Raw genomic sequence first — 12,619 nt, 5'->3', positions numbered from 1 at the left:
AAAAAAGAATTAGATAGACAACATATATTGAAAATTGAAAACATATAAATAATAAATGGGCCCAAGGCCAAATGAGGTCAAACTTTTCGGCTAATAAAGTAGTAGGTAATTAATGGTGTTAAATTGTCCAATAATATAAATTTTAAAGGTACAACTATAAAAGAAGAATGTACAACACTATCTAAGCACATATCATCCAACACTTGTCATGTGCTAAGTAGTAGATATTTCCACTTATTATATATAGTAATATAATGAATAATTTTGAGGCCTGAAACCATGTTTTAGTTGCTTTAGGATTGAGCCCCCTGGATCAAGCCATACCAATTAAATGTGATTAGTAGCACTTCATTCACTTACTTGTCACAATTTGATTTGATACACTCATTAAGAAAATAATTGATAATATAGATATTTTACCAAATTATTTTCTGTTAAATAATGTCTTGAAAATAAGTATTTAATGCTGAGGATAGAACATAAAAAAATTTATTGTCGTTTCTTGATATGTCAAAAATGACAAGTAAAAATAAAATTTTACTTCATTTTAATAATAAGCGACAAGTAAAAGTGAACTGCGCTAGTAATAAATTAAGTTTTAAAAGTATACAACAATATATATTTTTCATTAAAATGATAAACTATATAAATGACACATCAATACAGTTTGTTACTTTAGTATACACTTGCAATTTCTTTTTCTTTGAAAGTATATGATATAGGCATTTTTACTTGAAGTCTTGAATGATGTTTTTTCTTTCAATATGTTATATAAGTGTTTTTCACTCACACGAGAAATGTTTTATTTTGTACTAACATAATTTTTTAATAAAAGAAAAATAGAGAAGTTATAATTTTAATTGCACGTAGATTAATGTCATTCGTGATAAATTTATAATGAAAATTGAATGTATAAAAAAAAAATCAGATATAATTTGAAGGCAAAAAGTAAAAGGATGAGGAAATTGGAGGATAAGTCATTTATTAACCAGAAGAAGATCTAACAAAAAAGAAACTCTGAAACTCCTTTATAAAAAATATATACTAGTATTTTAATTGAGCTTCGACTACAGCTACGATCGCGATCTGGATAAATTTGTCCAAACTAACAGCACAAGTCGCCGGAAGCCACCAGTCACCACCGTTGCACCGCCTTGAATGTAGAAACCGTTGGCTGAGTTCTGGCATTCATTTGAAATTCGAAAACGGAATTAGAGCTTGCACCAACTTCTGTTCAATTTCCAGTCACATTGACCGACCGTGAGTGATCCGAATTTTCCGGTTCAATTATATTTCCTTATATTTATACTTGACAATACACATCGTGATTCTTCTGAATTCACACTGCACAATTCTCACCTTGCACTGGATTTCATTTTCATTTCGTAAAGCTCGGATCCATGTTTATTTTTCACTAGCGAGGTGCCAATCGTAATTCACTGGGAGTTCAACTGTTAGCCTCCAATCTCCATATTGACCTTTTAGGCCTTTTTATTTTGCTTATAGGGCTGTCGCAATTGCAGGATTGAGGCATTATTATTATTATAGTCACTGTTATTAACCTTTTTAGCTCATGTATGTGTAAAGGAATCATGGTTAGCATTGCATTTTAGTTTTTTTGAAAGCAATGCAGTGGAGGCTAAGATATTGCAATGTTTTCTGCTTCTTAAGTGCTTTTGGTTTTCCTGATCTCGACTTCTGATGGACTCGTTAGTGTAAAAATTAGCCTCGAACAGGTTTTGGTATCATTGAACAGAGTGAATGGACAACTAAAGTTATTGGATGAAAAGAAGTTGACTAATGATTCTTTGTTCTGAATTTGCTTAAATTAATATGTACATCCAAATAATGAGAGGAACAAATATTTGATATTGAATTTTAAAACTTAGCCTGCTGTTATATGTTTACAGTTTGTTATTTACCTCGGCATGAATAGACTTTTTAGGTTAAGCTTAGCATTGATTGATGACTAGAGATCATTGTTCCATTTCATCTGTGCCATATGATGACACCTATTTACCCATTTGATTCTTTGTTGATGTTCTTCTCAAGGCTAATTATCTTTTCTTTTTTTCTGTTTGGTTCCAGAATGGAATCTGAATCCACTAGTTCATCTCCACAACTCTCCGCTAAACCTTCTGATGCTGAAGCTCCCAAGCCAATTGCTTCCCAGAATAATAATTCTGCTCAGAACACATCTAAGACACCTGCATCAACCATATCATCTTGGGCAAAAACCTTAAACTTTCCGCAGCCTGTAGCACCTGGGCAGCAGGGGTCAACAGTTGGAGATGCTGGGACATCTTCCTTCTCACGTTTTGCAAGTGGACTTGGTTTGTCATTCACTTCAAAAGCTTCTGCGGCAAATGACTGCGCTGGAGGCAACTCACCAACCACACAATCAGGTGTATTTGAATCAATCACTAAAGGGCTAATTGACACATCTTTGAATGCTGTGAAGGCTGTGCAAGTTAAGGCACGACATGCCGTATCTCAAAACAAGCGAAGATACCAGGTAGATGAGAATGTCACTCCTTTGCTTATGTCTTAAGTTTTTCTTATTCATATGAGATATGAAGTCAATACCATTTAGTTTGCAACTCTATACATTATCCTTGAGATTTTTACTTACTCGTATAAGATACGAACTCAGTAGCATTTAGTTAGCAACTCTAGACATCACTCCAAATCTCTCCATGATCATATTGATAAAAGCCCAAGAAATCCTTTTTCTTTGTTCATTCCTTGAAACTTTAGAGTGACGTTTAAATTATTTTTACCCACCAAAAGTAGCAAACAAGCTGTGTGGAAACAATTTGTTCTTGCTTCTTGTGTGCAGTGCAATGTTTCCTAATGCTGCAGAATCTTAATTAGTAACATATATATCCAGAGAGATGCCCTCTCATCTTCTTTTGTTTGGAGCAGGTGTCTTTTGAATTTAATACTTTTCAATGTTAGCTGATTATTGTTGTAAACTGGTTAAATAAAACAGGAGGGTGGATTTGATTTGGATATGACTTACATAACCGAGAACATCATAGCTATGGGTTTCCCTGCAGGCGACATGAGCTCTGGTTTCTTTGGATACGTGGAGGTAAAGATCCCCCATATTTACTTTTTGGATATTTTCCACTTATTCCAGACCTGCATCTCTAACATATTAGATGGATGATACAGGGATTCTATCGGAATCACATGGAGGAAGTGATCAAATTTTTCGAGACTCATCATCAGGTACTTCTGTAAACTCAATCTCATTTTGTCCCTAGTAACTCTATTGAAGTGCATCTTATACTTTTTACAAGAATAGTGCTTCTTGAAATACCATAGCTATAGTTTTTCAGGGTAGTGAATGTTCCAATGTTGCTGTAAAAATGGCTTCTCATCATGATATTTTTTTGTATCTTTAGTTATCAACTTCTGTTAGAACAATTTCTGGTAATTTTTGAGGGATGTTAAGATTCAGAATTTTGCATTCTTAAGTTGTATTTACTTTTTGTATAGTAGTATATAAAGGAAGCTTTCTAATAAGAGAACTGTAGTGGCATTTGAGTGTTGCTATCAATGTGTCCCAAAGACTAAAACAGCTCTATGTTTTCTCTTGTGGCTGAAAAGTAATATGTAGGTATTCTTTATTTAGAGGAAAGTGTGAGATGGAAAGAGAAATTCTCTTTTATTCATCCTATAGGTTTAAGCAAGACATGGGGGGGCCCAGGGAAGGGGGGGTTTCTGATTCAATTGTATTGTTTTCATTGATTTATCTCTTACTGCAACTCCTTATCTCTTGGAATGCAGGGAAAATACAAAGTTTACAATCTTTGTTCAGAGAGATTGTATGATGCATCATTATTTGGAGGAAAGGTGAAAATTTCTTCCTGTAAATTTTATTTTGATTCCGTCGAATTTTGAGGTTTGGTGGATAACTAGATACGTGTTTGCTATAATCAAAGAAATTGTGGTATTCTTACATCTTCAATTAAATGATTTTTGTTGAATATGAACAGGTTGCATCTTTCCCATTTGATGACCACAATTGCCCGCCAATTCATCTTATTAAACTGTTCTGCCTAAGTGCATATTCATGGTTGAAGGAGGACATTCTAAATGTGGTAGTTGTACACTGTAAAGCTGGAATGGCGAGGACAGGACTTATGATTTGTAGCCTCCTTTTGTTCTTGAAGGTGAGACCTATTTCATGGAAATTACTAGCTTGTGGTCTGAAACTTTTGCCTAGTTTCTCTCATTCACACTTTTTGTTTTACCCTTTTTTGCTATTCAGTTTTTCCCAACAGCTGAGGAATGCATCAACTATTATAACCAAAAAAGATGCATAGATGGGAAGGCTCTTATTCTTCCAAGTCAGATTGTTAGTCAACACCTCCAATGAAACATATTGCTATACAGTGATTTATTTCATTTGATCTAGCTAATGACTTTTCTGCTTTTCCTAGAGGTATGTAAAATATTTCGAGCGCATCTTGACTCAATTTGGTGGTGAAGCTCCGCCAGGACGTAGGTACATTTCTTGTTTGCTATAATTAATTCTTGATCTGATCTTCAAGAGGTAATTAAGTAGTTCATGTTGCAGGTGCATGCTGAGAGGATTTCGATTCCACAAGTGTTCATCCTGGATAAGGCCTTCAATTACTATATCTAGCCACAGTGGTAGGTTTTGTGCACACAATATTGGTAAAATAATATCCATCTATTATCCTATTATAGATAATGGATTGATTAGACATATCTTTTCTTACGCAACACTAGGTAATATTCCTGGGACACAGATATGATAAAACTAGTTATCACATAGTTATAGAACAGTGTAATTTGATATCTCACACGAGCCCGTACCGGAGAAAATGTGCACTCATTTGAATATTTTTAGTGATGCCTCTACTAAGTAGGATGCATTTTATTCCGTCAGTTTGCAAAGATAACTCAATCCAGCACAATATTTACGTTGTACTTTCTGCAGGCATCCTATTCTCAACAAAAAAGCATCCAAAGACTAAGGACCTTATGGTAAATTAGTTCAGTCTCTTTGTATCGAGCTTGCTTAATTGTTTCCTGTGCTTACATTTGTTTTAAAAGCCATATTTAGTTTCAAAGTTTTTTCCCTTCGTGATATATCATATTTAATTGTTGTACCATTGTTATTGCAGCCAGAAGATTTTTGGATACGAACACAAAGAAAAGGAATTATGGTTTTTGCTCTACCAGGTGAACCTGGTCTAACTGAGTTGGCAGGCGACTTCAAGATCTATTTTCATGATCACCAAGGAGATTTCTATTGGTTTGCAATTGATCCTTGTTCTTTTCAGTATTTCATATATGTGTACATGCCATTGAATGATCTATTTTTATCGTAATTTAAAAGTAGGGAGACGTACAAAATAAAATAAGAGGAGGTTGGGAGGGGTGGGGGTGGGGATTGAGAAACTTCTCAGACTAATCAATAATGAAGCATTCTGTTCTAGCGCTACCCATAGCAACTCCTTGTGAGAAGAGGACCGCATGAGAAAATGTTAGCTGAATAGTTTTTTGGGCACATAAGAATTTCATCTCTTTTTCCATTACAGCTGGTTGAACACGTCAATGATGGAAAACAGACTGATTTTAGATGTCTCAGAATTGGATGGCTTTGACAAGGTAATTGATATGCTTCTCATTTGTAATACTTTGTTATTATTAAGGGTTTTGGCTTTATCCTTTCTGAATATCTATTATTTGTTCCCATGGAAATAGCATTTTAATTTCAGCTAGTTTCTAAATGAATGTCTCTTCTTTCACAATCTATTTCAGAGGAAACTACCATCTCCAGGATTCAAAGTTGAGATTGTGATGGTGGATTATGATGGAAGTGTTCCAGTAAAGTCCAAGACTGATGGTGCTTCCAAAGGAAAGGACCTGAGACAAGTAAACATTTCTTCATCGAGTGAAGGAACCAAAGCTAATTTGAACAAGAACAAGGTGTCCAGGGGCCAAAATCGTGGTGATGATGTGTTTTCAGATAGTGAAGGGGAGGACGGTACACCTTCGAGTACAAGAAGTCAGACAAGAGCTTCACAAACTGCTGCTGCAGGTGTTGATTCTGGCTCCCAAAAGGAGCAGATTGCCAATCTAACTCATAACACCGAACAACTTTCTCTTAGAAACAGTGATACTAAAAATGGTGCAAACGAGAACAAGAGTGTAACAGTTGAGAGAGCTGCTATTCCCAATCTCGGTTCAAGTGATATTAAAGCCATTGCAGCAGATGCATCTGTGTTTAGTTTTGGAGATGATGAAGATTATGAAAGTGAATAAGCCATAATTTGTATTTGATCTTTGTTTTTTTTCTCATAAGAATAGTAGTAGTAGTTATTTTGTACGAGTTGGAGAATTCTTGAGGTTTTCTTTACCTTGAAACTATCTTATATTGTTTTAAGATGTTCAGAATAATCATCAGGGGCCATCTTATGAATACACAAAATTCTGAACTAATCAAACATCTTGTATGACTTCAAGTTCTTAAAATGTTTAATTTGTCTATTGCTGATTCTGGAACTTTGAAATGCAGAACTTCTCTCTGACCCTCGGCTCAAGCAAATCAAAATATTACTAATAAAAAGAAAAGCATGACAACTAATAGCAAAGCAATGCTGTAAACCACAGATGATATCAGATAACATAAATCAAAGACTATGTGAATATGCTAATACTACGAGAAGTTGCAAATAAGTTAAAAGGTTCAAATTAATTACAAGGAAGTTTCTATTTGCACTTATATTCAAAAAAACAAAGGAAGTTTCTATTTGCACTTATATTCAAAAACAAGGAAGTTTCTCTTTGGACTAATGGTACAATATTAGAAGTTTCCTTAAACACTGTTAAATATAGAGACAAGAGAGCCATAAAGAAAAAGAGGTCGACAATACTGACGCATTATTTAGACTCTTTCTTTATCGAGCTAATGATTCAAAGTTGATTATCCATTTAATAACTCAGTCAATCCCATAAATGACAGAATGTTTGTTGGCAGTCAACACACTTAAATTTGCTAATTTATCTTTGTAGTAATTAAATATCTTCAGTTTGCAGATTGTTTAAACTACTTTTGACTACTTATCCTTCTGTTGAAAAACAGCCTTTGCATTACTTAATTTTTTAAAATCAAAACTTAGACAAATAATTAAACCTAATTTGAAATTTGAACCCTTCCCAGATTCCTAATCTCCTAGTTAGAATGTGAAATTAACACAGAATTAACCGTATGAATCATACATGGATATTAATTCATATTTTCACGAGTTTTTATTTTATGTAAATCTAAGCTTATTTTGACTTTTAATTTGCGTTTTCACCCTGATAATTTATGAACCTACTTTTTATTGGTGTTAAATATGAACAGATCAATTACTTTACTCATTTTAATTTATTTAACCTATTATAAATCATCAACAAAGCCAACATGCAAAGAACTAAGAAAAACAAAGTTGGTTAAAAAAGTTGGACACGTTTCTTCCGTGTACAAGATGATAAACATCATCAAACACCGAATGGGGAAAGATGGCATAAATATAGTTAACCAACACATCCTTAGAGAGTCAGAGTTCATAATTGGACAATTCTACTGACGTACCTCATAAATCTTTATCCTCAAACCTCCAATGAAGCCATATCTTTATCAAATTTTCACCGACTTATGATACTCAATTCACTTCACTGATCACTAAGCTTATGATTCTCAATCCACTTTATTGATTGAACACTCAAGATTCTCAATCTATTTCAATAACTACTAAACTACGTGCTTAGTACATTTGGCACTTAATTTTATACCAAGACCAGCAATAAGTTACTCGCTTCGTCCATCTTTACATTATTCATGTTTAACTTGACATACCTCTTTAAAAATATACAATTTGTTTAACCTACTTTCCTTTTTAATTCATTTTTACAAAATGATTATTTCCTTTCTTAACAACTCTTTAATTTAAAATTTCACGTGACATGTTTTTTTTTATGATGCAAGGATAATTCATTAGAAGGTATCAAGAAGATGCAATGCAAAAAATTACAGCAAAAGATGGGGTTTTGCTCCTGTACAAGAATTTACTAAATAACTAAAAAACAGACATAGTCCTCCAAAAAAAGATCAACAGTGATTACAGGGGCCTGGCTGAACAAGCTATATAAAAAGACTAAGGAGTTGGATTTAAGAATGTTGTTAGGAATTGAAATCTCATCAAAACATCTACGATTCCTTTCATTCCAAATGAACCAAAAGATAGCAACAGACACCATACACCTTTTTGATGGGTTTCCAAACTCTCCACAAACACCAGCTCTCATAGGCTTCTTTAATGGTATTTGGCATGACCTTGACAATTCCAAAGACTGATAAGAACATACTTCATATGCCAACTTCTACTTTACAGTGCAAAAATAGATTCCTAGCACTCTCCGACATCATCTGATGGCACATATAACATTCATTTATATTCTGATTTTTTCTACAATCTTATTTCATACAAAATTTCACGTGATATGTTTAAGACCACAAGATTAAAGAATATATCCATGCATACTGCTCCGTCTATCATCACTTGTCTAGTATATTAAAAATAGTTGTCGAACTTTATTTGTCTAGTTTAGAAAAGGAAATCAAGAAATAATTTACTATTTTGAGTTTATTTTACCATAGCTATTACTTAGTACTATTCATTTGCCAATGTTTTGATGACTTATACTTAATAGGGGTGAACATAATAAAATTATCATTTTATTTATTACTTCTTCCATTTCAATTTGTTTGACCTATTTTTATTTGCTTAAACTCTATGCAAGTCAAAATAGATCAAACAAATTGAAACGGAGGGAGTAATAAATGAAAGTGATGCTACTATATCACCTCTATTAATTATATAAGTCATTCAAACATGCAAAAATGTATAGTATTTATAAGCACAGATAAAAAAAACACAAAATGGTAAATTATTTCTAGGTTTTCTGAGCCGAACAAATAAAGTTTGACAAGTATTTTTAGAATAGTAGACAAGTATGCATGCATGTTGAGGGAGAATTTGCTTTGCAAGATACACTTTTATCATCCAAGAACCAACATGAACAAGGTTATTGCTATAACAAATCTTGTACAGACAAAAATCTAACAAAAGCTCATCAAAATTGGGAAGTGAGATGTATATCTGCACAATGTATTCAAGACCACAAATTCAAAACTAAAAAAGATGAATGAGAAAAGTTGAAAGCGGACCAAGTACAGCTAAACAAATTTAACAGTATGTTTTCTCAATTTTAACATTAGTCTTCATAATATTCATAAGCTCTCACCATTACCATTTGACCACCTACGGAGAGTGCAAGCAACGAGGCCCCTTCCTCCGAAAATCCCAAACCATGGCTTCGATGCTGATGATCGTCCTACATTGCTCGTCGATGGAATATCACTAGCACCAATTATGGGCAGTGTAGCTGCAGTATGTTGAAACTCTGCTGCTTCTTCTATTGCTCCACCATCACTTGCACTACTATCCACAGGTTCAATATCAATTTCCCCACCATCAAGATTCACTGCTAGCGATTGCCTCCTAGCTCGTAACCTATCTGCAACATCACCCGTCACATGCTTGCACTTCTTCACCTTGATTTTCACCAAATTAGGGCAACCCCAAGCGAAAGATTCAATCCCTTGATCCGTTACTTCACATCCCTTGATACACAGCTTCTTCAAGGCCATACATTTTGTGGCAATACAAGATACTTCAGGATCTCCAATAGTGTCACTACCACAAAGAGCCAATCTTTCTAACTTTTTACAATTAGAAGCTATTGCCAATAGACTAGTCGACGTAGGATTCAGACCGATAAGCACCAATTCTTTGAGATTTGAGCTATTCTCAGCAATTGCTACTAAACCCTCATCCCCTATCCTATTTGTCCTCCATCCATCAATGTGAAGCTTCCTCAATAACTTGCACTTACTAGCCACTGCTACAACTCCAGCATCAGTGCATTCTGGTGTCTTCACCAAATGCAGAATCTCCAACTTTGGACAATTAGATATTGCTGTAAGTCCAGTATCACCAACTTGAAGCCTCTCCAAATGAATCTCAGAAACATGATTTTCCCTACTTCCAATTGTCTCAAAAAGCCTATCCCAATCACCTAAACACCTCAACAACTTCAAAGTCTTTAAATTCTTAGACCCAGTAATCAAAGGTGCAAAACATTGTCCATTATATAACTCTTTCAAACATATAGATTTAAGCGATGAAGCAGCAGCTCCTGGCCCAATTGGGTCAGCTGCAAACCCATCATTGATACCCCGAAGACGTTTCACAGATAATTCTTCAAGGGAAGAACAGTTATCAAGCAAAGCATTCATACCTTTGGCTCCAAACATGCAAGACCCACAAGAGAATTTCTTCAAACTCTTACAATTCCGAGCAAAAGCAGACATACCCACTTCGGTAACATCACGGCAACCGCGAAGCTTTAGGCGAATAAGTTTAGAACAACGAAGGGAGATAAGGGTCAAAGCTTCATCATTTATACTTACCGATTTCCGGTCACATCGGAGAGCAAGTTTCGTAACAGAATCGAAACGAGTGAAGATGGTGGGAACATGCGGAAGAATCTCAACTTTCGCGTTGAGGGCAAGACGGTGATGGCTTTGACCCTCCACCAAAAGCCATCTCCGGGAGACAAGGGAACACTTTTTCCGGTCACCTGAACTCAAACACTGGAAAATCAAAGCCAAACATTCATCAGGAAGATCATCCGTATAATCTCGGTTCCCGAAAACAAACGGAATCGGTGACTCATCTTCATCTGAATTCATAAGGGAGAAGAAATCGGACTGGGAATGGTCGGACGCAGAACGGTGGTGATTGGGCAGTGAGGTAGGATGAAGGCTGCGGTGGCGATGTTTTGGCCCACCGCCGCAGTGGGTGGATGAATATTGGCCCATTTTGTTTTAGGGTTATAGAGATCTAGAGTTGGAAATGGGAAAAAATGGAGATTATGGAAAGAAGAGAAAAATGAGAAGAATTTATTAAGAGAAGGAGGAGAGTTAGAGATTTGACCGGTTAAAAGGTGGAATATCAAAGGAAGGAAGAAGAGGAAATGTGCGCGTCCTCGTCAATATCGTCCATGGCCGACTAATATTGGAATATTTGAGTTGGAAGAAGCAACTATATGGACCAAAATGGCCTTGGCCATGGCCTTCTCTACTACTACCCGTTCACTTTTAATTGTGATGGTTTTCTTTTTGAGAATTTTTCACATATGGCCATTTAAAAATAGTCTAATTACTCTCCACAATTATAGTTTGATAATTACAATTCGTAACTACATGTTATATGAAGGAGAGAGGCGAGGGAGACTGGGAGAGAGGAGAGAGGTGAGAGAGAGGGAAAAGAGTGGGAGAAAGGTGAATTGTATATGTATATCGGTCAGATAATTGTATATTATACATATGTATTTGTATATTCTGGCGAATTATACATATACTAACGTGGCTAATTATACAAACTCGAAGTCAGCCCACATAATTAATATAGGGCAGAGATTGGGAGAGAGGTGAATTGTATATGTATATCGGTTAGATAATTGTATATTATACATATGTATTTGTATATTCTGGCGAATTATACATATACTAACGTGGCTAATTATACAAACTCGAAGTCAGCCCACATAATTAATATATAATGTTAGTCGCGAGTGGTAATTATAACAAACTATAGTTATGATGAGTAATTAAGTAGTATAAGTTTGATTAACCGCGTAATTTTCCCTTTCTTTTTTTAGAGTCAAACTACAAGAAACTTTGACTAACATTTTATGATATATATTTTCATCGTATTGATATGTAAAAAATTGCAATTTAAAGTACTTTTCGTATAGCTTTTGAATGTCTAAATTTTTTGTTTAAAATATTGAATTAATGTAATCTAATTTAACTTTGAAAATTAGTCAAACTGGCTTTCGAAAAGAGCAACATGACAATTAAAAATGGACAGAAGGAGTACATATTTCTAATTTCTTTATTTGAAATTTTTTTTAAATCGAAATTAACCACTTTGTATAAGTGTATCAATGTATCAAATAACTATATATTATGGAAAAACTTCACTCTAAGAGATTTCATTTAGCAAAGAACAAAAAAAGAAATTCTAGCCAATTTATGAGTTATTTTGTTCGAACATTTAGAAATATATATAAAATCAACGCGATTAAATATGCATGCTTGAGAACGTCCAAATATCTTTACACATCACTTCTATAACTTATAACATAACCACCCATTTTTATCATATTGACAATATTTTTAGTGTCATCCCATTCATTAATAACGCATTCAAGAGATTTTCTAATAGAAACCACTTTAGCAATCATTCTTTCTTGACATATTGGATTCGAAATCCAAGGGCAAGAAGCAATTTTCTAAGATTATCCAAAGGCGCAAAATCAATATTTGTCCTCCGATCATTAGCTTGCAATCCCAACAAAATTTCATATTGCATATTTGTTAGTTTAAGCACGAAATTTCTAGTTAAGGAACTAGAAGTTAGTCTTTTTGATAATGAACCTTTAGTTTGATATGTAATGATTC

At 34.4% G+C, this 12,619-nt stretch overlaps 2 protein-coding genes across 2 annotated transcripts; one reads left to right on the top strand and one right to left on the bottom strand.

Annotated features, from left to right (window-relative positions):
* The first annotated feature begins 971 nt into the window (after window positions 1-971).
* On the top strand, window positions 972-6,488 carry LOC102605570 (phosphatidylinositol 3,4,5-trisphosphate 3-phosphatase TPTE2-like). The gene is made up of 13 exons (XM_006339791.2): window positions 972-1,260; window positions 2,089-2,515; window positions 2,993-3,094; window positions 3,178-3,234; window positions 3,796-3,861; window positions 4,005-4,181; window positions 4,280-4,366; window positions 4,452-4,516; window positions 4,589-4,665; window positions 4,976-5,022; window positions 5,163-5,293; window positions 5,580-5,649; window positions 5,803-6,488. Exons 2-13 carry the CDS (start codon window positions 2,090-2,092, stop codon window positions 6,304-6,306), a joined length of 1,809 nt encoding a protein of 602 aa, XP_006339853.1. The 5' UTR covers window positions 972-1,260; window position 2,089; the 3' UTR covers window positions 6,307-6,488.
* Window positions 6,489-9,053: 2,565 nt separating this feature from the next.
* On the bottom strand, window positions 9,054-11,178 carry LOC102605238 (F-box protein At1g47056-like). Its single transcript, XM_006339790.2, has one exon. The coding sequence runs from the start codon at window positions 10,970-10,972 to the stop codon at window positions 9,320-9,322; it is 1,653 nt and encodes a 550-aa protein (XP_006339852.1). The 5' UTR covers window positions 10,973-11,178; the 3' UTR covers window positions 9,054-9,319.
* Between the last annotated feature and the right edge of the window lie 1,441 nt (window positions 11,179-12,619).

This window comes from Solanum tuberosum, unplaced genomic scaffold, assembly GCF_000226075.1.
Source record: "Solanum tuberosum cultivar DM 1-3 516 R44 unplaced genomic scaffold, SolTub_3.0 scf00012, whole genome shotgun sequence".
NCBI classification, from domain to species: Eukaryota; Viridiplantae; Streptophyta; class Magnoliopsida; order Solanales; family Solanaceae; genus Solanum; species Solanum tuberosum.
The sequence above is the reverse complement of the archived record's forward strand: the minus strand, read 5'-3'. Positions and strand labels throughout refer to the sequence as shown.

Bases quoted from the DNA above. Each gene is read 5' to 3' on its own strand.
- LOC102605570 (XM_006339791.2), top strand. From the start codon at position 2,090: ATGGAATCTGAATCCACTAGTTCATCTCCACAACTCTCCGCTAAACCT. The intron at 2,516-2,992 runs GTAGATGAGAAT...TAAATAAAACAG, and splicing joins AAAACAAGCGAAGATACCAG to GAGGGTGGATTTGATTTGGA. The intron at 5,023-5,162 runs GTAAATTAGTTC...TTGTTATTGCAG, and splicing joins CAAAGACTAAGGACCTTATG to CCAGAAGATTTTTGGATACG.
- LOC102605238 (XM_006339790.2), bottom strand. From the start codon at position 10,972: ATGGGCCAATATTCATCCACCCACTGCGGCGGTGGGCCAAAACATCGC.